Here is a 13,504-nt window from a genome sequence, read left to right as displayed (position 1 = left end):
ATAATAATAATAATAATAATAATAATAATAATAATAATAATAATAATAATAATAATAGTAATAATGATAATAATAATAATAATAATAATAATAATAATAATAATAATAATAATAATAATAATAATGTTATTATTATGTACAGAGGAAATCGTTACTGCACATACTTCAAATTATACCGCAATATAGATTTTAGGTCACATCGCCCAGCTCTACTAACAAGTTTCACTATTGTCACTTTTACTGAATAAATTTAGGTTTTTGTTTGTTTGTTTGTCTGTCTGTCTGTCTGTCTGTCTGTCTGTCTGTCTGTCTGTCTGTCTGTCTGTCTGTCTGTCTGTCTGTCTGTCTGTCTGTCTGTTTGTTTGTTTGTTTGTTTGTTTGTTTGTTTGTTTGTTTGTTTGTTTGTTTGTTTGTTTGTTTGTTTAAAGCGTGATGTAAATGTGTTTTGTTTTGGACGGCATCCTTCTGTCACGTGACGTGACTTTGACTTTAAAGCGTGTCCATCGTGTCTCCAGAGCCGTCTGACGGGAGAGCAGGTGCGGCGCCCAGTCGCTTCCCGGCTGGATTATAAACCTCGAGCCGCGTCTCTTCTCCTCGTGGCTTGTCCAGACGTGAACCTGGAGCGGCGGCGAGGGGAGCAGGTGACGGAGGAGATGGACTGTCCTCCCTCCTGCTGAGCAGCATAATGTCTCTGATCAGAGGAGACGGATGGACGAGGCGTCCAGGAGATTCACCCAGATTGTCCACGGCCTCGGTCCGCCGGTGTGTGAATCAACCAGACTCCTTCAAACCGTTTGGCTCATTTACTTAAATCACAGTCGACTGATCAGGTTTCCTAAATGTTTTCGAAGCAGATTCTGTCCTTAAAAAGATGTTTTTCTCTCAAGAACACAAAGAAAAGGGACTTTAGAGGAAAACTGTTAAAGAAAGAACGTGTTGAAGTCTTTAGAAATTCTATATAACCTCAGAATTTTATATTAGACGGAAAGATCCTCCAGATTATAGAGCATCTTCCTCCACTAACATCTAACAACCAGATTATAGAGCATCTTCCTCCTCTAACATCCAGATTATAGAGCATCTTCCTCCTCGAACATCCAGATTATAGAGCATCTTCCTCATCTAACATCCAGATTATAGAGCATCTTCCTCCACTAACATCCAGATTATAGAGCATCTTCCTCCTCCAACATCCAGATAATAGAGCATCTCCCTCCTCTAACATCCAGATTACAGAGCATCTTCCTCCTCTAACATCCAGATTATAGAGCATCTTCCTCCTCTAACATCCAGATTATAGAGCATCTTCCTCCACTAACATCCAGATAATAGAGCATCTTCCTTCTCTAACATCCAGATAATAGAGCATCTCCCTCCTCTAATATGTAGATTACAGAGCATCTTCCTTTTCTAACATCCAGATAATAGAGCATCTTCCTCCTCTAACATGTCGATTATAGAGCATCTTCCTCTCACTGACTGATACAGCACCACCTGAAGAATCAGGATTATAATGACCAAAGCAATGTTTTGGTGTCATTTTCGGTGTTTTTGACTGTTTACTGCTTTTCCAGATTAAAATGAGATTATATAAACCAATATCATCAGACTGCCGGAGCTGTTGAGGAATAATCCCACTGGAATCGAAATAAAATGTCTGATTTTGGAAACACAGCGAGACGATTCAGTGTAAGTGGGATGGGGGTATAAGGTAGGATGGGGTAGGATGGGGTAGGATGAGTGGGAATGGTTGTGATGGGGTGGGGCAGGATGAGGTAGGTTGGGGTGGGCATGGGGCAGTTGGGGTCGGGATGAGGCAGGACGGAAGATTGTGAAGTATTATGGGGTGGGGTAGGTTTGGATGGGGTATTATGGGGTAGGATAAGATATGGCAGGGTAGGTTGAGGTAGGACGGGGTATTATGAGGTGGGGTAGGATGTGGTATGAGAGGATATGACAGGGGAGAGTTGGATGAAGGGATGAGGCAGTGGAGGAGTGGCTGTAGAGCTGCGTCGCGCGCTCCAGCGCCGTGCGTAAAATCTGCGGTTTTTGCCCTTTTTCTCCGCCAAACTCCACGACTTTCTGCCCCCCACCCCCACACCCCCACCCCCTTACCCTGACAGGAATCCACCCGGGGGTAACAGGACACGGGTCTATTTTTACCCGCCCGGCTCAGCGCGGAGGCAGATGCCCAGAACATGGACGCGCTCTTTAACGCCACCGACTGTAACGGCGCAAACGGCACCGGCACCGCCAACTGCAGCGACGCCTTCAACCAGTTCGTGCAGCCGGTGTGGCAGATCTCTCTGTGGGCCGTCGCCTACTGCAGCATCGTGGCCGTGTCGGTGATCGGTAACGCGGTGGTCATCTGGATTATCGTGGCGCACCGACGCATGAGGACCGTCACCAATTACTTTCTGGTGAGTCCGCGGCGCGCGCGTCTGCACGAGCCAATGACGGCCAATGCGCGAGGATGTTGTGTTCACTTACAGGTCTGAGGTTAAATTTAATAGATTGGAAACGATAACTGCGAGGAGAGTGGATTCAAATTGATCCCCTGTGCAGGTTTTAAACAATTTATCGCAAAATAATCGGTGATGAAGTCATTTTAATGACGTCATCATTTGATTTTTTTTTTTGCTCTTTTCTGAGAGACTTTTAAAATCTCTCGTGACATAAAAGCAGAAATACAGACGCAAATATCTGCACCCACCACCAAATACTGATGAAACGGCTGTTTTTAGCTTTTAAAGCACGAAAGAAGCGAATATAAAACTTATTTTGAAACAAAGGACAAATCATTTGCATATAAAAACCAGGTATGAAGACTAATCTCACTATTAATTAACATATATAATCAATCATTCTGAAGATTAAACTAATTTGTTTTGGGTAAAAGCCTTAAGAGTTATTAAAAGATGATTTTATTGTGTTTTATCTTGTATTAATAGTTTAGATGAATCCAATAATATTCAGATTTCTGCCACGTGGGAAAGAAAAACAAAGAAATTTCATGTTTGAGATTATTAATTTAGACAATGACTGAGTTCATCCTTCACATCTACAGGTTGTTTTTAATTTATTTATTTATTTTTTATAATTTCTGAGAAAATGTTTACATTTTAGCTGTTTTAATCATTTTGGCTCTTTTATTTTGAAAGCAGTTTCATGTGCGTTTTTTTCCCAATTCAACCTTTTTCCAAGCTGTTTTTTTAATTATTGTTATTATTTTAGCCATTTTAGTTATTTCGTTTTTTTTGTTTTTTTGAGGAAATAAACGTACGACTCGTTATTAAAACATCTCACGGTCAGTGGATTGTCACTCCAATAAGTCAACATTACATAATAAATGGTGGCAACTGGGAGTGAAAAGGTGCAAAAGTCAAAAACAACAGAGGGAAGTGTACACGTACACGATATCAGATGGTACTTCTGTAAGATACTGTACCCAGTTTTAAATACTTTAAGGTAAACATAGGACGTATGGCTTTACAGCTCACCAAAGAAACTAATCTATATATGTCAATGACGCATATTAAACCTTTGTCAAATAAGAATAAAAGTTATGAGTCAGAGAAATCACAATAAACAGAACTTGGTAACGACAACAAGGCAGCGTCACATCAGCAGCTGACAGGTGAACCGCCGCGGAGCTAAAAATAGACTGAACACCTGAGAAATGCAGCAAAGATCAAACTGACACCAAATTCAACTTTTTACCCGATAAAGTGAAAGAAACACCGGAACTAAAGTGCAGCGGTGGAACTGAAAAGTCCTGAAGTCCAACGTGGCAAAATCTAAATAATACTAGTGATGATTGACAACGCTTTATTATTATTATATAGAGAGAGAGAGAGAGAGAGAGAGAGAGAGAGATTTATAGATTTTTTATCCTCTCATTAATATTAGTATGTGCATTGCTTTAATGTTTTTTTTAATTATTTATTATTATTATCAGATTAGAATTAATTCTCCCCCCCCCCCCTCCCTCTCTCGCTCTCTCTCCCTCGCCCCCCCCCTCTCTCTCTCCCTTCCCCCCCTCTCTCCCCCCCCCCTCTCTCTCTCTCTCTCCCTTCCCCCCTCCTCTCCCTCCGCCCCCTCTCTCTCTCTCCCTCCCCCCCTCTCTCGCCCCCCCCCCTCCCTTCACCCCCCTCTCTCTCTCGCTCTCTCTCTCCCCTTCACCCCCCCCTCTTGCCCCCCCCCCCCCCTCTCTCTCGCTCTCTCTCCCTCCGTCGTCCCCCCCCCCCCCCCCCCCCCCCCCTCCAGGGTGAACCTGGCCCTTGTGCCGAGGCCGCCATGTCGGCCTTCAACACGGTGATCAACTTCGCCTACGCCGTCCACAAACGAGTGGTACTTCGGTCTGGTCTACTGCCGCTTCCACAACTTCTTCCCCATCGCCGCCATATTCGCCAGCATCTACTCCATGACGGCCATCGCTGTGGACAGGTGTGTGTCTGCCGCAGTGTGTACCTTTCAGAATAAAAGTCTCCTGCAACTAACATCCAGATTACAGAGCATCTTCCTAGTCCAACATCCAGATTACAAGAGCACCTTCCTCCCACTAACATCAGATTATAGAGCATCTTCCTCCCACTAACACCAGTTTATAGAGCATCTTCCCCCACTAACATCAGATTATAGTGCATCTTCCTCCCACTAACACCAGTTTATAGAGCATCTTCCCCCACTAACATCAGATTATAGTGCATCTTCCTCCCACTAACACCAGTTTATTAGAGCATCTTCCCCCACTAACATCAGATTATAGAGCATCTTCCTCCCACTAACACCAGTTTATAGAGCATCTTCCCCCACTAACATCAGATTATAGTGCATCTTCCTCCCACTAACATCAGATTATAGAGCATCTGCCTCCCACTAACATTAGATTATAGAGCATCTTCCCCCCACTAACACCAGTTTATAGAGCATCTTCCTCACACTAACATCAGATTATAGAGCATCGTCCTCCCACCAACATCAGATTATAGAGCATCCCCCACTAACATTAGATTATAGAGCATCTTCCTCCCACTAACATCACAATATAGAGCACCTTCCTCCCACTAACATCATTTTATAGAGCATCTTCCTCCCACCAACATTAGATTATAGAGCATCTTCCCCCCACTAACATCAGATTATAGAGCACCTTCCTCCCACTAACATCATTTTATAGAGCATCTTCCTCCACCAACATTAGATTATAGAGCATCTTCCCCCCACTAACATCAGATTATAGAGCATCTTCCTCCCACACACTAATGTAACTTTATTGCTGTGTGTGTGTGTGTGTGTGTGTGTGTGTGTGTGTGTGTGTTGTGTGTGTGTGTGTGTGTGTGTGTGTGTGTGTGTGTGTGTGTGTGTGTGTGTGTGTGTGTGTGTGTGTGTGTGTGTGTGTGTGTGTGTGTGTGTGTGTGTAGATACATGGCGATCATCCACCCGCTGCAGCAGAGGTTGTCCTCCACAGAGTCCAGGGTAGTGATGGTGCTGATCTGGACTCTGGCCCTCCTGCTGGCCTTCCCTCAGTTCTACTTCTCCTCCACCTTCCTGCTGCCGGGGCGAACCGTCTGCTACATCGACTGGCCCGAGTACAACAGGCTGGACGTCAAGAAAGTGTGGGTGGCTGGACTCCGTATGTCCTCCATCTTCCATCCATCCATCCATCCATCCATTCATCCATCCATCCATCCATCCATCCATCCATCCATCCATCCATCCATCCATCCATCCATCCATCCATCCATCCATCCATCCATCCATCCATCCCCAAACTAGAATGAATTTTCCTTCTTTCGTTGAGCCGTGTAAAGATTGGAAAAACGGTCTGACTCCGTCCTCCATGGAAACAGACAAAATTGCAACTTTTTGGAAACGATCCGACTCGTTTCCGTGTAATCGTTGGAAAATGCTTCTGTTTCAAAATGCTCCGTCTCCATGGAAACAGAGTAAAATGCAACTCTTTGAAAAACGCTCGGTCTCCGTCTCCATGGAAACGTGGGGAGACACAACTTCCCTGAAATGCTGCCACCGTGCATGCGCACCTGGCCGTAGTCAATCCTTCTTCTGCACATGCTCAGTAGAAGGACAATAACAACAACGTTTGTTCTTCTTCTTCTCCTCCTCCTCCTCCTCCTCCCTCCTCCTCCTCCTCCTCCTCCTCCTCCTCCAGTTACTACGTATGCATGACGCTGCTGATCTACTTCCTGCCGCTCTGCCTGATGGGCTGGGCGTACACGACGGTGGGCGTGACCCTCTGGGCGAGCACGATTCCCGGAGACTCGTCGACACTACTACAAAGAGCAGCTCATTGCCAAGCGCAAGGTGCCGCCGCCGCCGCCGCCGCCCTCTCCTCATGTGACCTCTCGGTCAAGCGCCATTATTTATGTTAATGGCATTTTAATCCCTCACATTAGAACGGCAACAACAATGGAAAATAAAACAATCCTAGCGAGATGAGGTTTTAAAGCCGTGTCGCCCGTGGCAGGTGGTGAAGATGATGATCGTGGTGGTGTGCACCTTCGCCGTGTGCTGGCTGCCGTACCACGTCTACTTCCTGCTGCACCAGTTCTTCCCCGACTGGTTCGAGCACCAATACATCCAGCAGGTGTACCTGGCCGTCATGTGGCTCGCCATGAGCTCCACCATGTACAACCCCCGTCATCTACTACTGCCTCAACAGCAGGTGGGAAGACGCGCTGTAATCTGGATGTTAGAGGAGGAAGATGCTCTATAATCTGGATGTTAGAGGAGGAAGATGCTCTATAATCTGGATGTTAGAGGAGGAAATGCTCTATAATCTGGATGTTATTGGAGGAAAATGTTCTATAATCTGTATGTTAGAGGAGGAAGATGCTCTACAATCTGGATGTTAGTGGAGGAAGATGCTCTATAATCTGGATGTTGGAGGAGGAAGATGCTCTATCATCTGGATGTTAGAGGAGGAAGATGCTCTATAATATGGATGTTATGCTGAGGATGCTCTATAATCTTGATGTCAGAGGAGGGAGATGCTCTATAATCTGGATGTTAGTGGAGGAATATGCTTTATAATCTGGATGTTAGTGGAGGAAGATGCTCTACAATCTGGATGTTAGTGGAGGAAGATGCTCTATAATCTGGATGTTAGAGGAGGAAGGTGCTCTATCATCTGGATGTTATATGAGGAAGATGCTCTATAATCTGGATGTTAGAGGAGGAAGATGCTTTACAATCTGGATGTTAGTGGAGGAAGATGCTCTATAATCTGGATGTTAGAGGAGGAAGATGCTCTATCATCTGGATGTTAGGGGAGGAAGAAGCTCTATAATATGGATGTTATGCTGAGGATGCTCTATAATCTTGATGTCAGAGGAGGGAGATGCTCTATAATCTGGATGTTAGTGGAGGAAGATGCTTTATAATCTGGATGTTAGTGGAGGAAGATGCTCTATAATCTGGATGTTAGAGGAGGAAGATGCTCTATAATCTGGATGTTAGAGGAGGAAGATGTTCTATAATCTGGATGTTAGAGAAGGAAGATGCTCTACAATCTGGCTGTCAGCTGATGGACCGTCGAAATGGCGAGCGGCGTGTTATTGTGGGTGTCGATCTGCTTCTCTGTCACCGGTAATCTGTGTTTTTTGTTAATCCTCTTTAATCCGGTGAAATCTCACAGAGACGTTTTTTCCTTGCTCAGGTTCAGAGCAGGATTCCAGCAGGTGTTCTGCTGCTGCCCTTCCTCCGCCGCTAAAGACGAGCTGGAGCTCAAGTCACCGCGTTACCTGCAAACACAGGTGTGTTCCGAAGCTATGGGATTATATCAGTGCCCCAATCCTGAGCATGAGGTCAGGATTTTGACGATACGAAAAAAAAACTGTATTCTGTGTTCAAAAAAATATTCTTTGATGTTTTCAACTGTCCACACAAACACACAATCCTGGTGTATTTTACTGGATTATTCTTCTGGTACTTAAATGGAGTTTTACTATTTATACTGGATTATGACACATTTTCAGTGGCTCCTTTATTATATGTAATTAGATAATAAAAAATATTCACTGAGAAAGTACATTGACTGAATAGACTAAAAAAAAAAAAAAAAAAAAAAGTACCTAATTTAAGTTTTGTCACCATTTTTCTAATTTCTTGTTTTAAGTACTCACCTTGTGCAGGAAGTAGCGGCAGGAAGTCCTCCATACTTGGAAGTTGTTATTTTCATGTCTTCAGCTTGAGTCCCGTCTAATAGAAGAGAAATAAAGTCAAATTATAATTTTTACATGAATATTCCCAAACGACAGTCTTCTGTCCGTCTTCTTACATGCGTTATTTGGTGCGTAACATAAATGGAGTAATGCCACCGATGACCTGCGGGGGGCAGTGTTGAGCGAAAGGAACAAAGGACATAAGAGGAACGTCTCTTTGCGGAAAGACTAAACGAATGTGTGGATACATGAAAACGGTTGGTAGAAACATGGATCGTTTATATTAAAAGTGCATTGCCCTCTACTGTCCTCTACTGTCCTCTACTGCCCTGTACTGGCCTCTACTGTCCTCTACTGCCCTCTACTGCCCTCTACTGTCCTCTACTGGATCTTTTATAGTCTTTCCTCAAAGAGATCCGACATTTCTCTTGTCTTCGGTCCAGTCTACTCGAGCCAAAACCGTCTTTTTTCTCACCGTCGTTCTTAAAAGGTTTCCGCGACACCATGAAAACTATTTAAAAACGATGCAGTACATCTGCCAGGCCTAAAGGTGGCACTGTAACGCTGCCATAGAGATACAATGAAGACGGAGAAGAAGACGACACGGAGCAAAAACTGAGACATCGACCAAACCGTGTCGAGAGGTTTGCGGCGAAGACGTCATTGTTTTCAGCAAATGTGCGTCTCGTCCGTCCACATGTTAAAACCAAGGAGACGTTTTAAAAATTCTAAAGTTTAAAAAAAAAAAAAACACCTTTATTTAAATACCGCGGCTTGTCGAGAGTGGCCATCGTCACTGACCAATCAGCAGACGTCAGCGTTGTAGCTCCGCCTTATGAGACCCGTACCGATGTGCAAGGCACCTCAATGGAGGGGTGACGAAACACGGTACCGGTTGGGTACGGTACTTTAGGTACTTTAGGTACTTTAGGTACCGTCCACAAGATTTGTCAGTGGAAACGCACGGAAACGCGAAACATTACAGTGGAAAGCAGGCTTCTGATCGCAGCTGGTAAAACAGCGTCGTGAGCGGTAACGTCTAAATCTCCATTTCCAGGCGAGCGTCTATCGAGCCAGTCGGAACGAGACGGTGGTCTCCACCGCCGTCCGTCCCGCCACGGAGGGAGCAGAGACGTTTCCCATGAGCCCTCGGGGTTTCTCACCGGAGAACAGACACTGTCAGGAGTGACGGGAACGGAGCGCCGACATCCGACGCCAGCGAGAATTTTATTTATTGTTTGGGGGGGGGGGGGAGGGTTGTGTGTGGTGTGGGGGGGGGGGGGGGGGGGGGGGTTCTAACATCTTGCCAAGGATTGAGGAGGATATCTGGACAATCTTGACAGGAGAATGTTGGCCTGAGACACACCGACCGACCTCTTGACCTCCGGCGTTCTCGGGCTGCTTGTGGAAACCCGCCGCCATCGCCCCCGGCAACAGTGTCACGTCCAGATGAGTTTGCGACGGTGTGTTTGTGTCGTGCGTGGAGACGGGGGGGGGGGGTGGGGGGGGGGACGGGACGACGGATCCTCGCACCTGTTGGACGGGATTAGCTGGTGTTTTGACAATGTGCGAGGAAGGTTCAGCCGGCGGAGGCCAGGGTCACAACAGAGCGGCTAAATATAGAACGACGTTGTTTTAAAGGGGGGCGGGGGAGGGGGATGTGGGGGGCGGGGGGGGGGGGGGGTTGTCTTTACAAGCGAATCGTCAGCGATGGCGGCACGTCAGAGGAGCGAAGTCACTTCAGACAACAGCTGCTCTCCCGGTGAGTTCGACTCAAGTTCCTGGACATTCAACCTGAACGATGGACTGGTCTGGAGTGGGGACCAAACACTTTGTTGTGCCGTCAGACATTATTTGGTTGTTTTGAAATGTAAAGTTTGGCACGATTTTCTTACTTATTTCTATGATTCTGCTCCCCCCCCCCCCCCCCCCCGACATTAAACTATCTGGTCATTGATGACGGGATTTAGCTTCTCATCGCCAACCGAACTTCTCAACCGTCAAAACTCCCAAATACAAATCGTGTTTTCTTTAAGAGTTAGCGACGTAGCATTATTAGCATCCTCCAGTATTGACTGGAGAGTGCAGAACGCCTCCATTGTCATTGTCTAAATTCAACTTGGTGGTCAAAAAAAATTATAAAATAAATAATTCAGCAAGATTTTAGTAAATATAGCCAAGTGCAATGAGCAGCGCTGGCCACCAGGGGGCCTCACAATAATGTTATTCAAATGCATATTATTTGCAATTTCTTTTTATTCTGAATGTTTCTATAAAATGTGACGTACCTCTTCATACTAAATAAAGTTGTGAGCCGGTCGTATCGAGCGGCTGGTGAGGAAACGTATGTTTCAAATTAAAGCTGCCCGGGTCGGTACGCCTGGGTTCTTTGTCGTAATCGAAAAAATAAAGTTACTTGTAATCTTAGTCAGAGTGTGTAAAATGAAGGAATATGGTGCAACAGTTGAAACTGGATTCACGGCTTTTACTTTCTGTTCAGTTTAAACTGGGTAATCATACATGTGAATAGAATAAAATAGAATAAAATAGAATAAAGCTGCATTTGTCCTCGTCTGTCTCTCGGTTTCTTTGTCTCTTTTTTTGCTGTTGGTCCACTTGTCTGTTTTTTAGTGTCTGTCTCTCTCTTTCTCTCTCTCTGAAAATCTGAGAGAGAGAGAGAGAGAGAGAGAGAGAGAGAGAGAGAGAAAGAGAGAGAACGATTGACACAGGCAGAAAGAGAGAGGGAGAGACAGAGAGAGAGGGAGACAGAGCGAGCGATGGAGAGAGAGAGAGAGAGACAGGGGAAGAGAGAGAGCGAGAGAGAGAGCGAGAGAGGGAGACAGAGAGAGAGAGACGGAGCGAGGTATGGAGAGAGAGAGTGAGAGAGACAAGGAGAGTGAGCGAGAGAGAGAGAGAGAGAGAGAGAGAGAGAGGGAGAGACAGGGAGCAAGCGAGAGAGACGGAGAGAGAGAGAGAGCGAGAGAGAGAGAGAGGGAGAGAGAGAGAGAGAGAGAGAGACAGGGAGCAAGCGAGAGAGAGAGACGAAGGGAAAGAGAGACATGGAGAGAGAGAGAGAGCGAGAGAGGGAGACAGAGCGGGAGATGGAGAGAGAGAGAGACAGGGAGAGAGACCAGGAGAGAGAGAGACAGGGAGAGTGAGAGAGAGGGAGAGAGACCAGGAGAGAGAGAGACAGGGAGCAAGCGAGAGAGACAGAGAGAGAGAGAGAGAGAGAGAGAGAGAGAGAGACGAAGGGAAAGAGAGAGAGAGAGAGAGAGAGAGAGAGAGAGAGACTGTTGGAAACTGGACTTTGGACTTCCAGCTCCACTAACCGTTTCCTCCTTGACTCGTCTGAACGGAGGAGTGAAGCTCGTCGAGTCTCTCTGGTTTTAATTCGATTCGGCGAAACGGAAATAAAAACGTGCTTTTGGTGTTGATCGTTTTGCTCCGTCCTGCCCTCTAGACACTCCACCTGCTGGCCGTACCACGAACTGCAGCTGTAGTACCGACACAAAGGTTTGTGGAGGCGACCGGGACGTCCCGTTCTCTGCAGCTGCAGCCGATCCGACGACTTCTCGGTTTGTAAATCAGAGTGATGTTTTAAGCTCCTTCACAGCCGGGAGGCCGTAAACAGACCCCCCCTCATAGGAAGGTATGGAGCCGCGCAGACCCCGGCCCCTCTTCATCACATGTGGACCAAAGTTCCACTTTTACCAGGAAGAAGTGAACATCTGCCCCTTCGATGCTCCGCAGGGGCGACATTAGGTTTTTTTTTTATAGATTTAATCACATTTAAACTCACATTTGAATCCAAGAAGCAGCTTAAGTCAGGATCGACTTTAATTCTACCAGCCTGCGACCAAGTAATGTGAAATAAACTCAATTCATTAAACAGGAAACAAACAAAAAGGATATTTATCATAACTTTACTCTTTACTAAATAAAAATACAGTAAATATAAAGAATGCATCTATTATATATATATTAGTTATACATAAATATGTCAAGGCCCAGATTGGAATTCCATATTAAACAGCCATTCTAGAAAATATATAATTTGATTAGAAAACAGTTGAACATGTTCATCACACTGAATAGACCAAATTAAATATATAAACACTGAGAAGAAAAACACTTCAAACAAGTCAAGTTATCATCATACATTTTACTTGATAAGACATTTTGAAATAAGACTTAAATCTTTCATATAAATCTTGATAAGTGCCGACTAATTTACTTTATTATTAAGTAAAAATTAATAATAGAGTAACGCACAAATTGAAAATAAAAAATCTGCAAATAAATGAAACAAACAAGTGCATAACAATTCTATAATTGGAAGTAATAGGATGATGAAATGTGATTATTGAATATATAATAATATATTGTCTTGCGTGTCGCCTGACATTCCCACATATTGTCTCCACGTCTCGCGCTGTGACGTTCCACCTTTGTAGCTCGGCGCCTCACCCGTTTCTAAGTTCTATCGTCGCTCCGCGGCTTTTCTCACTCATGTCCAGCAACACTTGGGAATCCAGCCGGTCGAGTATTTTAATTGAGTTCATGAATCATCATTATTTCGGACGTTTTAGTTTGACCGGATCCATGAAGCGGGAGGCGGGTTCCCGCCGCTCCGCAGTAAATCTGGGGGTCGTTACTTTGCGTTTTGTTCGCAGAAAGCTGCGGGGGAAATAAAAACAGAAAAGCCCCCCCCCCCCCCCCCCCCTCCTGGGTGGAAACGTAAAGCCCCAAACGCGCAGACGGAAAAAAAAAAAAAAAAAAAAAAGTCCTTGGAGGAATTGAACCCTCGTTTATTAACGCCTCGACCTTCACTTTCTGGAACCGTGACGTCACTCGGGGCTCCAGCAGCCGCAGCAGGGCGGGAACGGGTTCTATAAGAGCCCGACGTTTAGTTCTACTGTCAGATTTGGGTGGAAAAACAGTTTACATTTATAAAAATGTATTTCATTTAATCACGTCAATGCTCCAGTAGCGAAGAAAATGTAGTTCTTACTCAAAATGTCCCGTTTAAGTTGAAATGAATGACATCTTCAACGGACAAATTTCAATACACCGGCGATAAAAATTAAATAAAATTGCATTTTTAAAAACATGCATCCTCTCCTTAAAACCCCGTTTTTCTTCAATTTTATTGATTTCCTATGTATTGAATGTGGAAGCAAGGTTTTACACCACGAGGACCAAAACTCCCTCACAAATCTCGTATAAAAGCTAAAAAAAAATTAAAAAAAATAAATAAAAAAAAGCCTCGTCGGACATAAAACTCGAGGCGAAGCGACAATAAGAGGAGACGACACAGGATA

General features: G+C 44.9%; 1 protein-coding gene across 1 annotated transcript; it reads left to right on the top strand.

Moving 5' to 3' along the window:
- Positions 1-2,198: 2,198 nt before the first annotated feature.
- On the top strand, positions 2,199-9,372 carry tacr1b (tachykinin receptor 1b; the record flags this gene model as incomplete). Its single annotated transcript, XM_080477648.1, is given in 10 exon segments — positions 2,199-2,420; positions 4,267-4,341; positions 4,343-4,446; positions 5,424-5,618; positions 6,173-6,287; positions 6,289-6,324; positions 6,488-6,655; positions 6,657-6,685; positions 7,679-7,775; positions 9,241-9,372. Coding segments are annotated over 10 exon segments (1,173 nt in total).
- Between the last annotated feature and the right edge of the window lie 4,132 nt (positions 9,373-13,504).

Source organism: Lipophrys pholis (genome assembly GCF_963383615.2).
Source record: "Lipophrys pholis genome assembly, chromosome: 12".
Taxonomy (NCBI): Eukaryota; Metazoa; Chordata; class Actinopteri; order Blenniiformes; family Blenniidae; genus Lipophrys; species Lipophrys pholis.
Note: the sequence above shows the minus strand (reverse complement) of the source record. Positions and strands in the feature narration are given on the sequence as shown.